This window comes from Solanum dulcamara, chromosome 8 (assembly GCF_947179165.1).
Source record: "Solanum dulcamara chromosome 8, daSolDulc1.2, whole genome shotgun sequence".
Classification (NCBI taxonomy): domain Eukaryota; kingdom Viridiplantae; phylum Streptophyta; class Magnoliopsida; order Solanales; family Solanaceae; genus Solanum; species Solanum dulcamara.
The window spans coordinates 13241390-13267229 of NC_077244.1; the positions used below are offsets into that span (position 1 = coordinate 13241390).

Genomic DNA, 25840 nt, shown 5'->3' on the forward strand with positions numbered 1-25840 from the left:
AATCTTGACATCAATCCTAGAACTGACCCATGAAATACTCATTAACGAGATCGTTCTTGGAAACTTCCAACATACTCAACAATGCCTAAAGGAAAACACATCACATACTTATGCTTTAGAATTAAAAGACAAAATAAGAACGTCTTGTCAAACATGTACATCTCTTGTAAATCTCTCTTTTTCATAAGGTAATGGTATCTATGATAGTCCCTGAAGCTTAAAAGCAGAGTACAGAAAACAAGTCACTTCTCATTCCATAAGTTCACCAGATTAAGCTTCGGATATGTCTCCTAACAGAGGCACATCATCACAATTAGGTTTTACCTACAAATATGACATTATGATCTGACTGCATCTACGTATGATTAAATAGAGCATGACAAATGATATTACGATACACAATACCTGATCGGAACTTGTAAACATCTATCAAAGTCGAGCTAAATGTTCAAGAGTTTGGAGATAATACATTTTTATTTACAGGCAGGCATAAGCTGCACAGATAGGAAACCAATTTGATTAGGAACAAAAGTGCCCATTCGCCACCCCTAAACCCAGTTTTTTTTACCCCTTCCCCTAACCTCCTCTTGTTATATCCTGTACTTGATACGAACACAGTAATCAAATGAAGCAAATTGGAAACTGTCACTGCCCTTAACAGCTAGCTAGTGCAGAAAGTGGTTGTCTACGAACAACAAAACATTAATTATACAAGGCATCAACTCCGGATCAGTATGATCATGTCTCCTCAGCCTTAGGGATTTCAGCCAAAGCATCTTCAGCTCTTACTTTCTGGGGAACAAAATCTGCATAAATAGCATCATAGGCAAAGAATGAATCAGCGGAAAAGAGAAGAATACTTTTTCTTAGAGCCACATCATGGGTTATTGGAAAAACCGTAATTGATACCTGAAAGAAAGTCAAATCTGGGTCGTTTGGAAACAACTGAAGCTGAAACAACCAAAAACATGTCAAGTTACTAAATAAAGTGACTTCTCAGTTCTCAGCCGTGAATGCGGGATGACACGACATTGCATTTAAAATTGAAAGATTCATTAAATGCTCTAAAAGAATGGAAGTGTCAGGACCTCCTAGAGTAACCAAAGCCAACTACCCTTGTGTAAAAGCAGTTAAGGATAGTAAATGGCAATCACAGACTATAAAGGAGGCAGATATTACGAACAATGCTAGCATTATCGAAGTCCTCACACATGCTGAAGACCAAGAGAATGGGCTTCTAGAAAGATGCCTAGTAAGTCATCTGGAAGGACAGGTGAAGGAAAAGCTAACTTTGTCTGAGATAAGAAAATGGTCGCCAACACTTCGGAAGAAGAAACCCTACAAGGGCAGTGGAACTGGAAGAATCACAAATTCAATCTGGAAAGGTGGAATCTGATGGTGGGTTGTCTCCACAATCTCTGAAGATGGAAACATGGATTAGAATTGTCGGAATCCCCCTTCATCTCTGGTCGGGGAGAGGATTTTGAAGAAATTGAAACCTATGTGGAGGTTGGGTGGCCACAGAGGAGGAAACAGAACTCAGAAATCACATGAAGTGGCAAGAATCCTGGTTGCAAATGACGGAAGAAACATTCCCAAAAAAAATTTGATCTCCAGAAATGGAGTAATATTCCACTTTCCAATATGGGTTGAGTGCCAAGTTAGAGTAGAGTTACAGTTGTTATCTTCACAAACAGGAAATAGAGTCACCGGAGAAGATAGAGCACAGAAATACCCAGTCCATGCCTTCAAACAGCAGTCTGAAGGTGGTAAAGTCAGTAGTAAAGTCTGTGGAAAATTACAATCCAATCAATTTAGAGATTTTGCATTGAGGAACAAGTGGGTACAACTGTTAAAAGGAAGAGAGGGGGGCCACATGTGGGGCACACATCTCATTTAATTGAGGGAGCATCTTTGGGCCATCAGCAGCCCAATAGAAAGAGGAAACTCTTTTATAAGAATGGGCCGGACTTTTCAAGTTAAGTCATTTTTAATGACATAACTTGTAAAAGCCCACTACCACTTAACATTGGTAATTTTCCAGATCTCCTAGAGCTGCAATATGATCAAGATACAGAAAGAAAAGCCACGCAGAACTCGAATCAAATTGCCATGCGGAGGAGGAGATGGTAAACATGATCAGAGAATCAATTATCGAATCTCAACACCAATTAATAGAGATAGATGATAATGAACTAAGGTGGAAGATTTCAGAAAAGGAGGACAACGGATCAATCACTCTCATGAAGGACTGGGAGATTGAGGAAGCAGAACAGCTGCAAATTCAACAACAAGAAGTAGTAATAAGGAATAAGGAGAGGGAGACTTCAAACTGGGTACAACAAAACTTGATCAAACTAGGTAAAGTTTTGGGTGTTGATTTCCAGGGCCATGAAGAGGAGGCCTTAAAGTTATTAGTTCAAGTGGACAGTTCGAGACAAGCCAGAAGAATGGAGGCAGAGGTTGTATGCAAGAAAACAAGATTCAGAGGTTCCCAAGAGTTAAAAAGTTTAGTAAGCTTTGGTGTGAAATTTAAAAATAGTGGAAACAGTGGTACGGGAAAACTTGCTCATCAGTGATAGATGAAGTTTAAGCTGGTTTCATGGAATGTAAGGGGACTGAATAACAGGGTAAGAGAATATTAGTCAAAAATATTATTGGGGTAGGGAGGAGAGGGGAGAATGCACACATCATTTGTTTGCAAGAAACTAAGTTAAATGGGGATGTGATAGAGGAGGTTAGGCAGATTTGGGGAGGGGGATGGGTTAAATATGCTTGTTTGGAAGCTAGTGGGACTAGAGGGGGGAATTCTAATGTTGTGGGACAGCCGAGTGTAGAAGGGAGATATTTTGGAAACTGGCATCTACTCTATAACTTGCAAATTTGAAGCTCAACTTCAAAACTTCACTTGTCACATTACAAGGGTTTATGCCCCCAACTGTCATGTGGAAAGAAGGCTTGTCTGGGAGGAAATAGAGGCTATAAGAGGCTTAATAGAAGGACCTTGGGCTGTTTGAGAAGAATAAAAAGCATGAGAGGTGAGGTTCATCTCAGAAAAGAGAAACTGTTTGAGAAGAACAAAAGGCATGAGAGAATTTTCAAATTTATAGAAGATCTGAAATTGATTGACATTCAACGAGACATTGCCTCCAGAATTGACAGGGTTCTAATATCAAAAAAATGGGATGATAGCTTCAACAACATCAAACAGATTGCTTTACAAAGGCTTGGATCAAACCGCACTCCTATTGCATTTCTGGGAGGAGTGTGGAACCAAAACAAAAATTATTTCGAGTTTGAAAACTGGTGGTTAGACACAGAAGGGTTCACAAATAAAATCAAGGAATGGTGGGACACTTTCAGCTTCTCTGGGAGACCGGATCTCATACTTGCTTCAAAACTGAAGGCACTAAAAGGAAAGCTTAAGGTTTGGAGCAGGAGTGATCAAGGGAACCTGGGAGCTAAAAGGATGAACTTGCTCAAAGAACTGGTTGTTTATGAAGAAGTTAGTAAGGGTAGAGCATTACCAGAGGATGAGGTGACAAGGAAGAATTCTAGATTACTGGAGTTCGAGAAATTGCTCAAATATGAAGAAATCTCATGGAGACAAAAATCAAGATCACTACGGTTAAAGGAGGGGGACAGGAACACTAAGTTCTTCCACAAAAATGGACAACGCACACAAGAGGTACAACAACATTAATCAAATAGTAATCCAAGGAGAACTAACCCAAGATCCTGCCAAAATTGAAGGGAAAATAGTAGATTTCTACAAGAAGCTATATACTGAGACTACTGACTAGAGACCTGCCTATACTGATGCTAATTGCCCCGAGTTAACAAAGGAGGAAAAGGAGAACTTGCAAAGGAACTTTGAGGAGAGTGAAGTTCTAAAATGTCTGAAAATGCGTGCAATTGATAAAGCACCCGAGCCTGATAGATTCACCATGGGTTTCTTCTTAAAATGCTGGGAGGTGGTAAAGGAAGACATCATGAAAGCTTTCCAAAACTTCTATGAGCAGGAAGTGTTTAAAAGAAGTTTGAATGCAACATTTATTACTCTTATCCCAAAGAAGAAGGGTGCCAAGGAACTGAGAGATTTCAGACCTATCAGCTTAATAGGCAGCATCTACAAGCTTTTTGCTAAAGTTCTGACAGAGAGAATGAAAGGGGTAATGGCTAAACTTGTGGATTCCCGGCAAATGAATTTTATCCAAGGAAGACAAATCATGGATGCAGTGCTGATAGCTAATGAGGTAGTGGATTCCAGACAAAAGCAAAAGAAACTTGGAATACTTTGTAAGCTAGACATGGAAAAAGCCTATAACCATGTTAATTGGGAGTATCTTTTGACCACAATGGGGAGAATGGGATTTGGGATGAAGTGGATCCAGTGGATCAAACAATGTATCACCACTGTGAGATTCTCAGTACTTATAAATGGATCCCCTGTTGGTTTCTTTAGTGCGGAGAGGGGACTAAGGCCCCATTGTCTCCTTTCCTTTTCCTACTTGCTATGGAAGGGTTGAACAATATGATCAAATCAGCTAAAGTGAGGGGATGGCTTAGAGGTTTTGAACCCAGCAGACCTGAAGTAGAGAGTATGGAACTTACCCATCTACAACATGCTGATGATACCTTGATATTATGTGATGCCGATGAAAGCCAACTAAGGATGCTAAGGGTGATCCTAGTGTTGTCTGAAGGGTTCTCTGGTCTACACATTAATGGGAGGAAAAGCCACATTTATCCAATTAATGAAGTACACAACATGGAAGCCTTATATGTTGTTCTGGGAGGGGAAATTGAAGCATTGCCTACATCATATCTTGGGATGCCTTTGGGGGCCAAATCTCAGTCAAATGAAATCTGGAACAATGCGGTTGAGAAATGTGAAATGAAGTTATCAAGATGGAAATCACAATATCTTTCTAGGGTTGGCAGGTTGACCTTGATTTATTCTGTTCTTGATTCACTACCAACCTATATGATATCAGTATTCCCAATTCCCAAAAGTGTAATCATTAGGTTGGATAAAATCAAAAGCAAATTTCTCTCGCAAGGAAACAGTGAGAGAAAAGGCTACAACTTGGTTAAATAGGATGTGATAGTGGGAAAGAAGCATGGAGGTCTAGGAATAAAGAACTTGATGAATCATAGAAAAGCCCTTAGGATGAAATGGTTGTGGAAGTTAAATAATGAAGAACAGTCCTACTAGAAGGAAGTCATTAAGGCAAAAATGTAGAGGAAGACAACTGGATGACCAAAGAGGTAACTACACCATATGAGGTCAGTGTATGGAGATCCATTAGATCTTTGTGGTGTGAGTTTAAGGCTAACACAAACATCAAAGTGGGGAATGTAGAGAAAACAGAATTTTGGAAGGATGTTTGCCATGAGGCGGATAGGCTAGAGGTCTTGTATCCTGATATATATTCTCTAGAATCTCACCAACGGAAGACCATAGTAGATCACTGGACTCCTCAAGGGTGGAACTTCATTTTTAGAAGACAATTAAATGATTGGGAGATTCAAAGTGTAGCAGATTTTTTAACACCATTGGGCAATCTAATGGACTAGAAGGGGGTCAAGACATTTTGTGGTGGAAAGGTAATCGGAAGGGTGGTTTTTAAGGTGGGTTGAGCATACAACTGGATGAACCACACCAATCAGCCTCAAAGTCACTGGCCATGGAGAGGAATCTGGAAGTCAAAAATCCCACTCAAAGTGGCATGTTTTGTCTAGTTGCTAAGCAAAGAAGTAGTACTGACTCAAGACAACTTAAAAAGGAGGGGGATACCATTATATTCTAGATGTTTCTTTAGTGGGGAAACTGCTGAGGCAGTTAACCATCTCTTTCTACATTGCAAGATCGCTGGCCATGGAGATTATTCCTGAATCTTAAGGGTATGTCATGGACCATGCCTGCCAAGATCACAAAAGCAATCCAAAGTTGGAAGGAAGCAGGAAAGCAATCCAAGAACAGAGACAGATGAAGAATTGTCCCAGCTAGTATATGGTAGACAATATGGAAGGAAGGGAACTCTATAGCTTTTGATAGTATAGAGAATAGTATGCAAAAAGTCAAACTAAATTGTCTTATGCTACTATGTTTTTGGTGTAATCAGTTACCCTCAAATGATACTATCTCCATAATTGATGTACTAGACTCAATTTAGTAAAAGATAGTAGGACTTGAAGTACATGTTGTAAACATTGACCAGTACTAAAACTGTCTTTTGAGGAATATATGAAGTTACCAGTTACAAATTAAAAAAAAAGGGTCTTAACACATGTATGGAGCGAGTATGTGCCCGGCAGACTTGTTGGTATCGTGATTCCTTTATGCTTCTGAGATTTGGCTGTGATATCTTAGGGATACATTGTGATTTAAATATTACTCATATTGTATGGTTGTTTATGGCTATTTAGCCTTATGACTGATGTATTTACTAGATTTCACATGTTGTCCTCGGGTGTATATAAGATAGTTAAGCCAGAGTCACCCTCCACATCTCGAAGAGACTCCGCGTAAGATGTTGGGCCAAAGCCACCCTCCACAGCCGGAATGGTAAGACGGTTGGGCCATGGTTACCCTCCGCGGTTCCGAGAGTTCGTTGTTGTGTATGGTAAGACAGTTGGACCAGTTTTTTTCCTCTTCAAAACACAAGGAAATGCAGGTAGGGTAGAGCTCGGCAGAGGGTGGAGTTATAGTTTTGAGGTTTTGTTGTTGTGTGGTAAGAAGGTTGGGCTAGAGTTCCCCTCTGCAGTTCAGAGGTTCTGTAGTTGTGTATGGTAAGACAGTTGGTCCAGACTACCCTCCGCAATTCTGAGGTTTTATTGGTGTGTATTGTTGTACTACGTTAGCTTGCATCTCATCTTTCTTGATATGACTAGCATCCCTCTTCTACACTTTGTATACTATTTCTCCTTGGCATATTGTATATGTGTGTGTGTTTAGCTAACGCTTCAGTTGAGGAGTGAGTCGCCTGACACCAAGTCTTTACAAGCTTTGAGGTGAGCCATCCACTAGATCCATGGAAGCCACCTATCTATCTATCTTTCTATTTCCTTATTTTAGTGGGGTCTGCATACTCGAAATCATATACTTGTGTTGATTCTTATAGATTCTCTGGACTTAGTTTACTTTGGCTATAGTGCTTAGTTTATTTTGGCTATAGTTGGGTTTGTTGAAATATTTCCTTTCATTATTTCCATTGAATTTGTAATCTATGATATGGACGTTTTAGAGTTCATCATTCTTTTTGGGTTATGTTAGTTGTTCATTTCTGTTGTTTGGTTCTCCCGACGAATAATGGGATTGTTGGGTGGTAGTTTGGGTCGTGACAATATGCTACACGTCTAATCAAATTATTGGAATTGTCAATTTTAATTTTTAGATATGCATCAAGTGATGCATAAAAATGGATTAAAGAAAAATAAGTGAATCAGATCTCTCTTAACCGTTAGAAAACGTGGGGAAATAGGAGTGCAAAGGACACTTGATCTTTAAGTTCCATCCTATGAATCTTTTCTACTACTCATACTAATATATAAAACACAATGTACAAGTACAATATATTTGATATCCTCTAAAATTTATGACATCTTTTTGTATTCCCAATCAAATTCATGAAACTTAATTTGGTTAGGATAAATTACAAAGTTTTCATCTACCAAGTCCCAACTAAAAGAACAAGTTGATGAAATGTTGTTCAAGCTTAATTTTTTTCCCCGTTATTAATCCTGAAGTATCAACAATGATCATGCTTGTATACTTTGTTGGTTGCAAATATCCGGTATCGTTTTCACTCGGTAGGTTCTCTTTACATTTATTTTTTCATATTTTTCAAAGGACATTCTTTGTCTTAAAAAAAATGTTTGTATGTTCATGGTATGATCTTGGAGTGAGAATCCAACACATACACGTAAGTGTTCTTTTTCTAACATTGATTTCATTACATTATTCTCTTTTCAAAAAAAAAATTGGTAAATTCCATCACATTATTCTCTCTATCTACCAACATTATTTTGCACCACTAACTTCACCTTATTAAGATTTTCCCTGTAACTCTTAGCCAAATACGGTTAAACTTGGTTGACATGCCAATGTGTATTGAGTATGTACACCATTAGTTTTTTTCCTCCACTTTTTCATTATTATTTACCACAAAAGATGGATATTATTGTGGGCGTGATATTTTTTCTTTATTAAGTTAATTATAACCAGATCAAAAATTTTCATTTTCAAAAAATTGTGGGAAAAATCAATTTTTATTTTATAATTCAAACATATTTGTTGAATATTAGTTATGTAATTTTTTAACAGTTTGTTCCCACTGAAATGGCATACACGCATGTTGCGCGTGCTCAAACACTACTCATGTAAAATGTAACATCAAAAAGTCTAGCTATTACACCAGGAAGTCACGTTGAACTAGCTTTACAAGTGATGGACTGAGAAATACTCACACAGATGGTTGTATCCAATATAATTATTGCGATCCAGAAAAGAACAAGCATAAGCCTCCCTGCAAAATCCTTCAAGAAATTTCTCCTGCATGGAGCAACCAAATTTCTGTAAGACATAGTAAATACGTGTAGCAAGTTAACATGCAGAAGAAATCTAATACTACTACTACTGTTACAAAATTAGTAACTTCCACAAGCTTTGAAATAGTCTATTGGAAAGAGTCTCTACCACACAAAGGTAGGGGAAAGGTCTACATGCACCCCACTTGTGGGATCACACCGGTATGTTGTTGTTGTTGTTGCACAAGCTTTGAAATTAATAAACTCAAAAGCAAATCCTTTATCCTTTTTCTTTTCTTATTTGCCTTTGTTCTCCTTATAACACAACCCAAGAAGACAACTTAGACAAATAGGCTGAGAACACAAATCCAAATACGCAGCTTGTTCTTAATCTAAAGTACACTTCAAACTGAAACCCGATGACAAAAGAAGAACAAGATGCTGGAAGGGGGAAGGAGAACCAATAACATAAAAACAAAAGAAAATTTACAGTGAAACAACCAAGGCTACAGAAAATATGAGAGAAAAGAGGAAGGAACAATGAAACCGTTTCGAAGCAAACAATTCACCAGAAAAGGATCTTACACTTTTGAAGGGTAATCTTCTCCTGATCATATATTGGACAACACAATGCTACTACAATTTCAAAGTAAAGAACCTACACCTCAATGCTCAACAAAAGCATTTCCAAATATTTTCTGCTTATAAAATAAAATGTTGTAAAGAGAAAATGAGATAAATCTGGACTGCAATAATTAACTACTTTGGTGCAACTATATTACCAGAGAAAAGCAACATGGACACAATTAAAAAAATCAGAATGCATCAACTACAACAAGGTCTTAGATGTTTTCTAGTCCAATAAATGACACTATATTTACATTTTCCAAATATATGAAGCATCTACCCAATTCAATGGACTTTGAAACAAGGAATTCCATGAACCCTGGTCTTACTCCTCAATGCATGACAGACATGAATATTTCACCAACACAATTAGATGCTAGAGGAAGTAAGGCATGGATTGGTTTAGGCCAGCTAAGAATATGGTATTTATACGGATCATCTTTAGCTTAAGGATGTCAATAATATTCACAGCTATGTTACATATTACTTGTTGTGGCTTCAATAAGTTCCTAGTTATATTTCTGATATTATTCTTGTAAAAAAAACAGAGTTCCATTAGTTTCTCAAAGAAAAAAAGAAGAAGAGAGTTCCATTTGTGATATTAGGCCAAATCATGTATGTTTTACAGCCTAGACCAAATTTCGCACTTCAATCTCCTATAATTCAATCAACAGCTATGCCTCAACCTCAAATTAACTGAGGTCGGATTCATGAATCCCATAAAATAAATTTTGTTCTATACTTCTATTCAAAATGCTGATTAAGGGCAAATAAGGAGTTCTCTAGAACTAGAAGTTCTCTAAACCACACACTTATCAGTAATACGGGCATAAGTCTCTGGCAGGACAAAAGGACTCCCTATGAAAACCAAACTTATTATAAGTGTAAGACAACTAGCCGTTAATCCCAACTAATTGGTATCACCTATATGAATTGCTTTCATTGTGTCTTTTCTTAGCCAAGTCAATATTTATGCGAGATATTGTAGGTCTACTTAGTGTCTGTTATCTTCTTCAGTCATCATATTATCACACCTATGAGTCGGTGCATATACAGGCTTATGTAAGAGTAAGACATGGTTCTTTTTGGTTAATGTAAGACTGGTAAAACTATCAAGGTGAACTTCTCTCATTTTATCCTCTATTTTTGTTATTTGCATCCTCTGTTGGATGTTATCACCTCTAATTTTCTGTATTCTACATAACATTCATCTTAATATCTGCATTTCTACACCATTCATCTAGTGAATAGATTGGTCTTTAACGACCCAAGATTCAATGTGTTACCACATTTCTTATCTACTCATCACATAGCACACTCGGACTACTTTTCATTTCATCCACGTTCTTTTGATTTATGTGTTATATCTCCATCTATTAGTCATTCTCATGTAAGATTTAACTTATATATCTAAATGTCAGCATTTACACTAAATGATCTTGTCAAATCTTACTTCACCTTTATTTACTTGAGATATTGTGTATATCTATATGCCTCCAGCAGCAATCACCATAGTCCACATAACACTAAAAGAAGTTCAACAATCTCCAAAATCAGTGAGTAATGGAGGTTTTAGACTGTATTTGTGTTAATTGGTCACTTCTTGAATAGAAGTCCTCGAAGTCAAAGAATGAAAATTTTGAAAGGATAAATATGAGAAATGCCTTATCAGGAAATCTTTTATAACATCAAAGTACATAAGACAATGAAAATAACAAGTACCACAGTCAAATATTGAACAATTGAATATGGATTATAGAGCCATACCGTAGCTTTGTTAACAACAAAGATTGCTTCTTGCGACATCCTAATATCAGCACTTTCATTTTTTATTATCCGATGGATTCGATTATGGGGAAATTGGTAAAGAGCACTCTCACTCTTCTCATCTTCCTCCTCTTCATCATCCTCCCTTTTCTTCTTTGCCTTCAATTTCTTCTCCTCATTCTTTTTGGTGGTACCATTGCTCCTTGTGTCATCTTTTACCTTCCCATTACTTGTTTTACCCTCCTTTCCCTTCTCCTTTTTCATCTTCTCCTTTGTAGCTGGACTTGCAACTCCATTACTACTTGATTTTTTCACGAGCTTTTCTTCAGCCTCTTCATCTCCTTCCTTCTTATTTTGTGTCGTCTTCATCTTTTTCTCTTCTTTTTTCAACTGACTCAAATCACCATTGCTCTTGGCTTTTTTTGCTGATTGTCCTTCTGTTTCTCCTTCTTCTGCCCTTTTCTTCTTGTTGTTCTCTTCCTTCTTAGTTTCACCTCCATGACCAGAACCTCCATTGCTTTTTCCCTTTTTTGCTAGTTTTGTTTCTCCGTTCACTTCCCTCCTCTCATCCTTCTTGCTCTTCTTTTCACTTTTGCCTCCACGACTAGAATCTCCATTGTTCATTGCCGTTTTACCTTCTTTCATTTTATCTTCCTTCTTACCCTTTTCATTCTTATCCTTCGTACTTCTCTCCCTATAATCCTTTTTGCTTTTAGCCATTTTTGCAGCCACAATTTGCTCCTTTTCTTCAGCCTCCTCTTCTCTTTCCTCGCCATTTTTGATCTTCTTCTTTCTCGTATATATTTTCAGGTTTTCACTCTCGCTCTGCCCACTACTATCCACTATTTTCTTCCCCTTTTTCGCTTCATTTTCATCTTCTTTCTTCCCCTTTCTTCTATAAACCTTCTTCTGTACTTCTAAATCCTCCTTCTTGCCCCGGCTATTAGTATTAACGACTTTGCTCCGCTCGGCTTTTTCTTCCTCCTCCTCTTCTTCTTCATCCGTATCGCTTACATATTCCTTGTGAAGATTCTGTACGCCGTCGCTTTCTTCCTCGGTTTCATCGGCGTCTTGTGATTCGGCACTGGATGATGGAACGACGAAAATCTCCGGCTCGTCTCCGTCGTGACTGTCGGAATTTCCGTTACTCCTCCTCGGCATTTCTGTAAACTTGAAAGTTATCTTACTCACTGGATTCTTCGGCGTTGGTGAAATGGTTGCCGCCGTTTGCAACGGAGGTCCGCGGCGGAGGCGTTATAATAATAAGGGCTTTTTTGGTCAGAAGTGATAGGGATTTCTATTTATTTATTTATTTATTATAAATATTTAATTAGGGGTTAGTTATGAAAAGATGGGGTTGAATTAGAATATTTAAAAGTTTAGGATAAAAAAATAATAATAAAACCTAAAATTCTATTTATTTTCTTCATTTTTTTAAACGCTTTGATTTTTTTTTCCCTCTTCTCTTCTCTTTTCTTTTCTCCATTTTTTTAAACGCCCTTGTTCCTTTTTCCTTTCATCTTCTTCTACAACTTTTTTGCCTTCTTTCTTCTTCATTTTCTTCTTTCTTTTCAATTTTTTTGTGTTCTCATCTTCTTCGGAGGAGGATGTTCTCATTTTTATTTTTTTCTTTACTCTGATTTGATTGTGAAAATTATAAAAAAAATTGATATGTTATTTATATAAACAGGAGTTGTTCAAGCAACCAAGAGATGTTGTTTAAATTACCCTAAATTGTTTAGTTCAAACAACTAGAAGATATTTAAACAACCCTAAGTTGTTTAGGTGTTTTTGATGATTCTTTAGTTAAAACAATGAGAATATTTTAAATATCAGCTAGTTGTTTGGAGAGATATGAAAATATTTGCTAATTATTTTAAAGACCGATATATGAAAATATTTGTTAGTTGTTTAGACAAATGTTTAAACATCTGCCAGTTGTTTGGAGGTGATGATGACATGAACGAGGGGGGGTTGGGGAGGATGGGGCTGAGGGGTGGATGAGGGGCAGGAAAAAAAAGAGAGGGAGTCTTTTGTAAATTAAAAAAACTTGTGGATTCTTAAAATATGTGTCATTATCACTAATTAAAAAGGAGTCTCTTTTACTTCATCTTCAAAACTTGTGTCCTGTTTTTTTTATTTGCACTCTCAAAAGTCTCTTTTAATTCAATGCCCCAACATAGTGTCCTTGCTTCCTATGTTGAAAGATGAAAAATATCGATCAACTATTTAAATAATATATTATATAGGATTGATTACAAATTTTAGTACATATTTTATGTTATACCCTGCACTTTTGCACATTCGGAAAGAGAAAAAAAAAGTATTTTTACTTTTAGTATTTTTCTGTTTCTTCTCCTCTCTTTTATCTTCCTTCCTTTCTCTCTCTCTTTCTTCTTTTATTCTTTCTGTACGTTTTTCCCCGCTCTCTTTGTCTTTCTTCTCCTCTCACCTTTCTCTTTCTTCCCCTCCCTCTCCTTCTTCTCTTTTTTCTTTTTTGATTCGTTTTTTCTCTTTCTTTTTCTTTTTTTTAAATATTAATTGATTATTTTAATTTAAAACATAATTTTGAATTAAATATTATTAAAATAATAATTTTACTATCTCTTAAATTAAATAAATTTTTATGTAAAAAAAATAAAATATATATATATATGCATTTTCTAACTCAATAAAAGAAATAAATATAAACGATAATTGTAATACATTTTGAATTTAAATATATTATACATATTATAGACATGTTTCAATGCACGTGGTAAATACATAACTAAAATATTTTTAATACAATAATATATTCTGTTAATAAGAGAAAAAAATAAAAAATAATTATAATAGATTTTGAATTTAATATATTATAATTAAAATATGGTGTATATATAATTAAAATATTTTTAATAAAAATGTATTATAAGTATTATATGTGAATTTAAAATTTTTTAATACTATTTAAATTAGTTTTAAATTAGGATAATTAATTATTTTTTAAAAAAGAGGGAGAAAGAGAAAGAGAAAAATGGAAAAAAAAAAGGGAAGAAGGGAGATATCGCATGTGAGAAAGAAAGAGAAAGATGGAAAGAAAAAAAGAGAAAAGAAGGGAGACAACGCAGGAGAGAGAGAAAGGGGATAATGGGTGATTTTAGTTATTAATTAAGATAAATATGCTATAGACTATAATAAAAAAAAGTACCCTAAAAAAGATAATTATTAATCCAAAAGAGTACATTTATGTAAAAATTCAAAAAATATCTTAGGAAAAGTCTTTTAAAAATTGGTACATTTACTTAAATAATATAGTATATAACACTAATTATAAATTTTTACTTTTATCAAAAATTTCATTACTAAAAAAGTAAAAGTACCAAGAATATTTTTCCTTTCTCTCTCTTCCGTTTTTTCCTTTCCTTTATCTCTTTCTCTTTCTTCCTCTTTCTCTCCTTCTCTTCTCTTTTTGTCCATTTTTTCCTCTTTCTCTTTCTCTCTCTTTTAAAAATAATAATTAATTATTCTAATTTAAAACTTTATTTTGAATTAGATATCATAGAAATGATATTTTTACTACTTTTTAAATTAAATAATTTTTTAAATATAAATACATATATATGCATTTCTAACAACAACAACAACAACCCAGTGAAATTCCACAATGTGGGTCTGGGAGGGTAGAGTGTACGTAGACCTTACTTCTACCAAGATAGGACGGCTGTTTTCAGGAAACCCTCAGCTCAATAAAAGCATAAAAATTGATCAGATAAGGTTAAGAAAATCAAAGCTCTATGAGATAACAAATAACTAAAGCATCACAAATAAAAATAGAATAATCGAAATATAAAAAGTATTATATAATAACAGAAATTCGAGCACAAGAAATTATAATGCATTTCTAACAAAATAAAAGAAATAAATATAAACGACAAGTGTAATACATTTTGAATTCAATATATTATACATATTATACGCATGTTTCAATACACATGGTGAATATATAACTAAAATATTTTTAATATAAATGTATTATAAGTATTATGTGTGAATTTCAAATATTTTAGTACTATTCAAATTAATTTACGTTGTTAAAAATATATTATATTTGTTGAAATAACAACAATTAAATTCATAACAATGTATAATATTGAATTTTAATTGTAATATATTTTGAATTCAATATATTATACATATTATAGAGACGTTTCAATGCACATGATGAATATGTAACTAAAATACTTTTAATACACTAATATATTCCGTTAATAAGAGAAAAAATAAAAAATTATTATTATAGATTTTGAATTCAATATATTATATGCATGTTTCAATATACGTGATGAATATATAACTAAAATATTTTTAATACAATAATATATTTCGTTAATAAGAGAAAAAAAATAAAACAATAATACTAGATTTTGAATTCAATATATTATAGGTATATTTCAATGCACGTGATGAATATATAACTAAAATATTTATAATACAATAATATATTAGAGCAGTTTTTATAAGAGAAAAAAATAAACAATAATTATAATATATTTTGAAATCAATTTATGATACATATTATAGCCATCTTTCGATAAATATAGTGAATATATAATTAAAATATTTTTAATATAAATATATTATAAGTATTATATGTGAATTTCAAACATTTCGATACTAGTTAAATTAGTTTTAAATTAGAATAATTAATTATTATTTTTAAAAAAAGGGAGAAAGAGAAAGAGAGAAATAGATAGAAAAAAAGAAGAAGAAACACTCAAGAAGATGGTGGGGGGGGGGGGAGAGGGGTAATGGGTGATTTTAGTTATTAATTAAGATAAATATAATGTAGACGTGATAAAAAAAAATACCCTAAAAAAGAGTAATTATTAATCTAAAAGAGTTCATTTATGTAAAAATTTCAAAAAAAAATTAAATGACGTGAAATTGAATTAAAATATCTTTGATTAATTAATAGATTGGTTTTAAAATATTTTTATTGTTATTTAATAGTTTAAAATTGCCCCATTTTCAAACAAATATATTTTTTTAAAGAAAAACACATTTTATCTAATGATAACTTTTTTAATTAAAAATATATTTGTCCTACTTCAATTCGATAAAAATTACACAATTTTTTTTATTTGGAATTTTTTAATCGTTATCTAAGTAAAAATTAATGATGGTTACTATGTTCTTATATATATGGCTTACATTATTAGCTAAAAAAATACATGAAGTTATTCTATTTAAATTGTTAAAATAAAATTAAGAAAAAAAACTATTTCCTACTTATTTATTAAATAAAGTGATTTTGAAAGAAAAAAACAAGAATTGGATTCTTTAACAGTATATTTTTAGGAATAAAATATATTTAAATGAAAAAATACTAATATATTTATGGAAAAAATTCACAAATAACTACTATAAGTATCTTAATTAAGCTTCTTAGCTACAGTTTGCATAATTATGCTTCATAGTTATAGTTTTGTTTGCTATGGTATTTTCGTTTGTATATTTTGCTTGCCAATATACAAATAGGGTAAGTATATAAAATTATGTATTTCTACATTTAGAAATTTTTCAGAACTTCGGTTTGTATATTTCGCTTGTCAATATACAAACAGAGTAAGTATATATATAAATTCAGTATTTATACATTTAAGAATTTCTTAAAAATATATACAAGTCAAATGTATCAACAAATCATATACAAACAGGATAATTATATACAAAATCTAAATTCATGCAGTTATAAATTTTTCATAACTTATACAAATCAAATGTATCAACAAATCATATATAAACATCTAGGGTAAACATATACAAATTCTAAATTTATACAATTAGAAATCGAATTATATAAATTTAGGATTTATACAAATCAGTTAGTGGTCCCGAATTAAATAGCAAAACTAATTAAACTGTAGACATGTTTAATAATTAACCAAAGTTATAGCCTAACATAATAACCATTAAATGTTTGGCATTTTGCGTAATTTTAGAAAAATGACATTTTGACTAATTAAGTAACAATAAGGGTATTTTCAGCAAATTATTAACAAGATGGGTATTTTTGGAACAATTTATAGATGGTAGGAGTATTTTTTGAACCAAACTATTAACTCATGGCATTTTTATTTAATTTCACATAATTTAAGCATATTTTTGACTATTTTCCATAGAATTTATTATTTGAGCAAAGGTGTCAAGCAAAAAAAAAACTTTTTGAGGTGTCAGTCGATTGTATTCATACGCACATTTAGGTTATATCAACAACACCGTCCTCATTGAAAGGTTTAAAATGTGCGAAATAATTTCTAAAAGGCAAACTCAACAAATCATCCAAATATCATGTTTCAAAAGATTTATTGGTGTATACAAGGATACAAACGACAAAAATATAAGGGATTGTGTTTATTTGCTCTAGTTTCAGTTGTATTCATTCGTTCTATCATTTGTTGTCATCTTACATCACATGTATTCATTAGCTTTAATGATTATACCAACATATACAACCTTGATAGAGATAATCACAATAAATTGTATGCATTCACTTAATTTTGATATTGTGAATTGCATTTCTTATTTAATAGTAAAGTTAAAGGTGAATTCATATTTTTAATGTAATATCCCAAAAGTGCCTAACTCAGATAAAGTTGAAAAGTGTAGAAAGTTACTTTAAGTCTATAATTTTTGACATTTATGAGAGACATTCACGGACCGGACAAGGTTGCACGAGCCGTAGATGCCACCCTTGAAGTGGTCTTCAGAAATGAAATTTTCAGGATCAGGGTTATGGTAGGATTTACGGTCCGTAAAGAGTTCAACGGATCGTAGACCCAATCGTAGACCAAACTTCAAAAACTTGAAAAACAAATCTTGAACGGGACGAAATGTGTTTATAGGTAGTGCTTGGATTTGCGGGTCGTGTATGGTCTAGTAAATACCAAGTCTTGAAACTTAGAACTTCCTTGACTTGTATGGATGGTCAGTATGAATCGTAGAACTTTTTATGGACCGTAGATCCGTCTGTACAATGAGACCTTAGAAATTTAGGCTCCTCTGACTTTTATGGGCACTTGTACCAATTGTATAAGTTCTTATGAATCGTAGAAGAGTCTGTAGAGTTGAACATCAAAAAGTCCAGAATTTGCCTCTGATTTCTATGGATCCTTTCACGGTCCATAGATGTTTGTATGGTCCATATAAGGCACTCGTAGAATCTATCCGGTAGATTTTAATCAAGGGTCTTTTAGTCTTTTCCCATTCTTTTAAACCCCTATGCTATGTCGTTTTGGGTTATTTTAAGTGGGATTTAGGGATTCCTATCAGCCTAACCTTTCATTCTCTCAAATTCCATCTCAAAATAGATTTCATCTCTTCCTAGTTTCTTCCCAAGGCAAGAATTAGGGCTTAAGTCATAAAGCTTCCATTGGAGGAATTGGTCCAAGTTTTCTACTCCAGGTATGTGGGAACTTCATCAGTGAGTCTCTCTTCACCCATTGATTCCCAAAGAAGCCCTAATTTCTTCAAGCCGTGAGTTCTAAATTATAAGTTTCCATGATTTCCTTATGAGTTCTTATTGGATTTCGATTTCTTCTTCATGAATAATTTTACTGTGCATGAATTGATCTTAATTACATGATTTCAATGATATTTTCATGAACCCATGACATGCAAGTATTTTCATGATCGCAATTATGCTTGTTTCACATGCAAGATTTATGAACTAAGATTTTCTTGAATTAATGATGCATTCAGATAAAGTATCAATCAATTTATATGATTATCATGATTTAGATGTTTTTAGAAAAAGCATTTTTAGATTATATTCAGCTATCATGATTTTGATGCTTTCGATTAAAGTATCTTTAGTTATTACTAAATTTAAATCATGATTTAGGAGCTACTCTATATATTTATCAGATTATCAGAAATACAATCTCATTAGATTATTACTGTTAGCATGTTTGGATTGACTTATTTTTAAACTGCGTATAAGTTTAAAAAAAAGTAGCTGCAAGCCAACTTTTTTTGACTTATAAGCCGTTTTCAACTTATAAACTGCTTAAAATAAGTCCATCCAAATAAACTCAACTATTTATTGAGACTTATTTTAAACACAAAATGATTTTAAGTTGGCTAGCTAAACACTCAAAAAAGCTGAAAACAGCTTATAAGCCAATCCAAATGGCTTCTATATCAGTTTATGCATGTTTTTGTTGAGAGTATACTTAACATCTAGTGGACTTTTGGGATGAAGGTTCCGTTTCGTGTCTGTGGACCTTTAGTAGCAATCCTTAAATTCCAGAATTACGTGTCACCGTAGAATTTGTCTCAGATAGACATTAGCTAGTGGATCCACCTTAGCTCAGATATCATGGTCCATACCTTAACAAGTATGAGCAATATTTTTTTGATGTGGGAGCATTACACTGAACTCCATGTTGTAGCTCACATTGTGTTGACACCCAATTTTGATCTCCACAACATAAATTAATAATTGAGTTTCTTTAATTTCAAACAATTTTAAATAATTAACCTTTATGAAATATAAAACATTTAAAGTCATTTTCATATTTGTCATTTTTATAATTTTTAGATAATTGATATATTTTTATATAATCATTCATATAATCATAATTATATGATTATTTTTATAATTACTAGCTTTTATGAATATTCGAAAATGATCTTAAAAAGATTTTAATTTTTATTAACTATTTTGCAATGAGTAGCTTATATTTCCAAACTAATTAATTTATATTTAAGTTAATTAATTAATTTTGTTAGAATTAAGAAGTCCGTTAATTAATTAGTTTTAATTCATCCTATTTATATTTTAGCTTAATTCTCTAATTAAATTCAATTTGACTAAATTCTTAATTTAATATAGCTAATTTATTAATTCAATTGGTTATAATCGAAATTCATATTGCCATCACCTATACACTAACCGACCCAAGTATAATCCCATGGCCACATATTCCCAACCCACAACATGCATACATCAACATATTACAACAACACATATTTAACCAATCCGAATCTCCATGGCCATCCCACAGTCCTATAAGCCCAACTCCATTAACCCATAGATTCTCCTTAAAGTTGACATCAACTTTCACTTATACACTTCAACTACACTTTATTCAATTTATACACCTTATGTTAGATCCCGCTGTGTCATTTTGATATTTTTTTGACAATCAACTAAAATTATAAAGTGTGTGTATTACACTTGCTGATGTGGCATGATGACTAATTAAAAGATGCCATGTGGCATTTGTGTATAAAATAATAATTAAAAATAAATTATTTAAAAAAGTAAAGAAAAAACTAATTTTCATTAAAAAAAGAAAAAAACTATTTTCTAACCCCACCAACCTACCCAACCTCTCCTTCCCCAAGAATTCCCCCGCCATAGCCATTAGAACTCCATCAACAGTGACCATCATCCACTCCACCTTTTTACCTTTTTTTTAATTATTTTTTTAATTCATTTAAGGTTCATGGATAGAATTCAAGAACAAGAAGCTACACACTAATTATAGACCAAAATGCTAATAGTTGTAAACCAAAAGAATTGCAATGAAAAAAATACAAAATGAATGGATAAAATCTAAAATTAATGGACTAAAAAGGTAGCTTTTTACTTTTGCAAATGAAATGCACCGAGCATTAGATTAACAAATTTGTATAATCGTTGACAAAAAAAATGAAGTATTAGTAAAAAAAAATTTGAAACCCAAATTTTATTTCTTCTCTTGATGAACTTTTTCTTCTTTCTTTTGTTTCTGTCAACTTTGATTAATATGTCAGATCTATAATTACATTGATATAGTAACATGTTACAAAAAGAAAATGCCACATATTTTTAGAGAATGGTGGTAGTCTTCATTTTTTTTGATGAACAAGATAATAATTGTGAAAGATTCGTTAATGGTAGAATATTAAATAAAGAAGATGGAAAAAAAGAATGAAGAAGAAGAAAGAAGATGAAGAAGAAGGAGGAAATAAAAAAAAATATGACTTTTTAGGTTCTTCACGCGCCTATTTGAAGTGAAAATCACACAAATTGCCAAGTCAGCAAAAAGTATCAAAATGATACAGTTCGACCTTACCTTGGGTGTTCAAAATATAAAAGATTTACTTGAGGTGCCTAAGTGAAAAATCGTGTCAACTTTAGGAGGCTGCCGATGGGTTCCGCCTGACCCAAATTATAAATATAAATTCTCTATTCCTCAGACAACAACGCATACATACGCGGCATATACTCCTTCAGCATACGGAGACGCGTACACTTTCAATACATCGGATATATACACTCCACACGTATAAGCGTAGCCGTTTCAGTAAAATTCATCCTTGGCACGCGGTGATCTCGTCACGTAGAGCTTCAAGAGGGTCATATACAGAACGACGCGAAATAATATTCGGGGCGACAGATTCAATTAATCGAAATTCAGAAGCTAAAATTTCACCTCTACCATCAATAGGTTTAGCCAGGGCATTTACAACACGACCCAAATAAGCCTCACTCACGGGTATCTGAGCAATTCTTCCCGTTGCTTTTACAGAACTTCCTTCTTGTATCAACAAACCGTCGCCCATTAATACAACACCAACATTATTTGATTCCAAATTGAGAGCAATGCCTATTGTACCCTCTTCAAATTCTACTAATTCACCCGCCATTACTTCATCAAGACCGTGAATACGAGCAATGCCATCGCCTACTTGAAGTACGGTACCGGTATTTACAACCTTTACTTCTCTATTATATTGTTCAATACGTATTCAAAGAAATATCTGAATCGAATGAAACGAAAAAAGAAAAAGATTATCTAATTAGTAATCAAATAATTAACGAATCATTTAGTCAAATTCAATCTGGAAATTGGCCAAATTCTTCAGTGATAGAAACAAAAATGAAGGATTTGACTAATAAAACAAGTACAATAAAAAATGAAATAGAAAAAATTACAAAAGAAAAAAAGAAAGTAACTCCAGAAATAGACATTAGGCCTAATAAAACAAATAATATTAAAAAATTCGATTCGCCAAAAACTTTTTTCCAAATATTAAAAAGCAGAAATACTCGAGTAATATGAAAATTCCATTATTTTCTAAAATTATTCATTCAAAGATTATACATGGATCTATTTTTATATCGATCTTTACTGTCCACCTTACTTGGAAATCATCCAAATCCGTTGAGCAAGTGAATGATTTTTACTAATTGGGCATATTCCTTATCCCTTCAAGAAAATTTGAATTTCAAATATTGAATTTTCCCCCAATCTGTTCTAATTTCCCTTCTATATATACCTCCTTCAGTCTTTGTTTTAGGGGGACGGAAAATAGTTAGAGGATAGGTTCTGAAAATACACATATATTTTTCACTTTGAAAAGCAAGAAAAGATCTCTGGATTACCAAAAAAAATTTTCTATCAAGAAACAGCGTGTCCTGCTAGAAAAGGACCTCGAATATGAAGTTTCTATTTGGTCTCGATTTTTCGGTGAGGTTCTATTCGTATATTGGCTTTCTTCAGCTCGTCTCGTTCCAAGTTCGTTGCTCCCGAAAAGGTAAAATTTTTCTTTGATCTTAACTCGTTTTAGTTGATATTATGTTTGTTAGTTGAATGAAGTTTTCGACCCTTTTTGTGTATTTTTTTTTCTGAATGGATGTTTTGGTTCAAATGGTTATGTTTCAGTTGTTAAGGTGTAAAGCATGTTTTGTAGGTACAAGTTGATTCACAACTGCTCTTTCCCACCCCATGCTTGATCTTAGTTGGAATTATCTCTATTTTGAATCAAAGAAAGCATGTTTTAGTTGCTTAAAGTTGTTAAAATTTGTTAGTATTGACAGTAACCTGGTCTGTTTGATGTATTCTTGATATAAGTTTGAAGGTTACAATCAACGGCTTGGTTATATCATGTGTGGTCCTTTGTTTTCTGTGTATTGAAATAGAACAGTAAGTTTATGCTTAATTAATTTTCAGTGATGTGCAAATTAAGTGTTATAGGTCTTGTATTTAGATTGGATTGTTATTAAATCTTATTAGCTCCTCTATTAGAATACGAACTTAGTTCTAAATTGGTTTTATTAAATATGTGGTTAGGTTTTAATTATTGATAGTAAGAAAAAGCATCTATACTATCCAGTTTGTTCACTATTTTTTTATTTTTTTTTATTCCAAAGTATTCTATAATGACATTTGGTTATTGAGGCGTTGCTACTGCCTTAGCCGACATTACTAAACAAATCTTTTCCGATTGCACAAATTTTAAATGGGCTGTTTTATACCAAGGAGAAGTTCATTATAATTTGAGTATGTAAATCTGTTGGTTTGTTGTTTGAAGTGTTATCTCTTAGAATATTATTTTGGCTTCAAATTTATTTTAATTCAAAATGAGCTGCACATGGTGTTATTATTCCCTGCCATTACAATTGGTTAAATTCCAAGCTTTGCTTTATGAGGTGTTTGGTTTGATAGATATGGTCATGGATTTGTCTAATCTCTTTATATCTGTAGTAAATGTATAGTGAAAAAATTCATCTTGTTTCTTTTTCTTGTTTTTTTTTAAAAAAAAGCACATGCGAAATTGTATGCATTTTGTTATGACTTGATTGGTTCAAATCATGATTAATTCATTAGTTATAGATTTGATTAAAATTTCATGTTGCTAGTCTTTTTCTTTTTTTCATTGTATGCATCATCTGAATGAGTCCAACAAGACTCTCCTCTCCCTCCTTTGCATTTCTGGTTTTTGGGCCAAGGAGGCCCAAATCTCCTTTCCTTCGAGTCAACCTCGCCAACGGAAGTTGGTGTACAGATCCTGATAACTGAAATTACAAGTGTCGGATGTTGAAAATTGGACCGTGTACGTCCAATACACGATCTGATATACTGGGAATTTGTATTGTATACACTATCAGTGTATATACAGTTGTTATATAGAGAATTGAGCCTAAAGCCTTAAATGCAGGTGACCCAACTATTTACTCCAGGCGTATAGAAACTAAGTGTTGGATCAGATTTTCAGATTTTCATTATCTTATTCATTTTTATTCGATTTGGGTTGTAATAATTTAATTTACTCATGTTTGATTGTAATTGCTTAGATGTTAGTTTTACCTTGGTTTAATTTATTAAATTCCCCTAAAAGAGAAATTATTTTTTCTTTTAATTTACTCTTAAAAAAATGATTTTGTCCAAGTGTCTTTTTTTACTTAGACATTTTGACAAATAGAATCTTCTTTCAAATCACTTTTGAATGTTTCAAATTGATATTCTTATAAATGAGTTTAAATTGCTTTTCCTTAAATATTTTTCTAAATAGCCAAATGATTTATATCGTTGGATAACTGTATGTTAGCGGCTATTTTAAGTGCTAAAACCTTCTTAAAATAGTTATATGAACCTCGCACCATTTTCTCTAAATTTTTAAGACTTGTTTCTATTTAAGTCTTTTAAATTAAATTTTTCTTAATTTTTTTTTAAAAATTAAGCGGTGACTCTTTTTTTAAAATTGATTTTTTCTCTAAAAATTGAAATTAATTTCAAACCTTCTTTTTCCGACATAACACATGGTTTATGTCAATTAACGATATCTCCCATATATGCTATGATTTTCAGATCTTGCATGACTTTGTACTATAATTTCAGATCAGATCATAAGTTTTCTTTTTATGTTTACTTGGTCATTACATTAGCATGTCTTTACAGATTTCTCATGTTCAGATATTATGTTTATGCATGTTCTCCATACTCAGTACATTCTAAGTACTGATCACATACTTTTTTGCCTATATTGTTTCATAATATAGGTTCTGATGCATATCATTAGGTCCGCGGTTAGTACAGGTTGCTATCAACAGTTGAGCTAGTTGGTGAATCCTCATGTTTCGAGAACGATGTTATCTTTCTATTTCAGTACTTTTATTTCAGTTTCAAATTTTAGAGTTAGCTAGGGACATATCCTAACAACTCACTTATGTAGTAGAGGCTCTTAGACAGTTAATTTAGATTTCTGCTTATGTCTTTGTATCAGATTCTCTATCATGCTATATTAGCCTACTTTAGATTTATTCCATTTTTCAGTTATATCTTGTGTTGTTATGAATCTTAGTGTCATGCCATGCCATGAAGTTAGTTTGGGAGCACGTGTCTCTAACCACTTTTTTTTCTTTAGAATTAGTCTATATTTAATTTGACAAAAAATTCATTTAACATTTATATATATATATATGCGCGCATGCGGTAGCACTAAAATTATGGGTTTAGACTTCAGATTTAATATAAATGAAGAACTATTACCTTTTTGAGGGAATGATATGGACATTTTCTAATTTTTATGTTAAACAAAAAGTGATCAATATAAAAATTTGTGTTGCACTTTTATTATTGCTATTATTTTTATTTTATGAAAATCATGTATATTATATGAGTATTTTCTTATCAATTAAATTGAAAATTAAATCATTAAGGATCAAAATTGATTAATCGAAAATCGATAATGAATATCTTATTTGTTTGGTTATCGATTTAGAGTATTTACAAATCGAAATTAATTAACCGAACTGATAATACATAAAATTGTAATGAACTGATCGATGCACACCCCTATAAATACATAGAATTTTCCACTACTAAAATAAACTGACATTATTGAAATCCTACTACAACCTAAACATGTTCAATGAAGTAAAAGGTAAAAACAATTAACAAAAAATTCTTAAGATACCCAAACTATATTAAGATCTCATGGCAGATGTAAATGGAGACCTTCAATATCAGATTATCAAGTAAGTATTTACTTGCACGCAATATTTACACTATATCGATGAATGTATGTGATGACGCACAAATGTTATAGTGCCATGCCTTATTTTGATGATTTGACAAATTTATTGAGGAATCAAATA

General features: G+C 32.6%; 2 protein-coding genes and 1 long non-coding RNA gene across 4 annotated transcripts; 1 reads left to right on the plus strand and 2 right to left on the minus strand.

Annotated features, from left to right (window-relative positions):
- Positions 1-389: 389 nt before the first annotated feature.
- Positions 390-12222, minus strand: LOC129901742 (uncharacterized). 2 transcript variants are annotated; one of them, XM_055976998.1, is made up of 4 exons: positions 10927-12221; positions 8473-8557; positions 910-951; positions 390-806 (listed from the first exon to the last, which is right to left on the minus strand). In XM_055976998.1, the coding sequence occupies exons 1-4, from the start codon at positions 12085-12087 to the stop codon at positions 739-741; spliced, it is 1356 nt and encodes a 451-aa protein (XP_055832973.1). In that variant the 5' UTR covers positions 12088-12221; the 3' UTR covers positions 390-738. The 2 variants fall into 2 exon arrangements, with proteins under 2 accessions (XP_055832973.1, XP_055832974.1); XM_055976999.1 differs by lacking the exon at positions 910-951 and having other exon boundaries at positions 10927-12222.
- Positions 12223-21270: 9048 nt separating this feature from the next.
- LOC129899807 (ATP synthase subunit alpha, chloroplastic-like) lies at positions 21271-21606 on the minus strand. Its single transcript, XM_055974820.1, has one exon. The coding sequence runs from the start codon at positions 21604-21606 to the stop codon at positions 21271-21273; it is 336 nt and encodes a 111-aa protein (XP_055830795.1).
- A 512-nt stretch (positions 21607-22118) lies between these two features.
- Positions 22119-25019, plus strand: LOC129900802 (uncharacterized). The gene is made up of 2 exons (XR_008769699.1): positions 22119-22497; positions 24743-25019. It is a non-coding gene; the product is annotated as an uncharacterized LOC129900802 (long non-coding RNA).
- The last annotated feature ends 821 nt before the right edge of the window (positions 25020-25840 follow it).

What these genes read in the sequence shown, in the direction of transcription:
- LOC129901742 (XM_055976998.1), bottom strand. Translation starts at nt 12,087, where the DNA reads ATGCCGAGGAGGAGTAACGGAAATTCCGACAGTCACGACGGAGACGAG. An exon ending in TTGTTGTTAACAAAGCTACG is followed by an intron (nt 8,558 to 10,926) that starts GTATGGCTCTAT and finishes TGCTCCATGCAG; the next exon opens with GAGAAATTTCTTGAAGGATT. An exon ending in TATTGGATACAACCATCTGT is followed by an intron (nt 952 to 8,472) that starts GTGAGTATTTCT and finishes TGGTTGTTTCAG; the next exon opens with CTTCAGTTGTTTCCAAACGA.
- LOC129899807 (XM_055974820.1), bottom strand. Translation starts at nt 21,606, where the DNA reads ATGGCGGGTGAATTAGTAGAATTTGAAGAGGGTACAATAGGCATTGCT.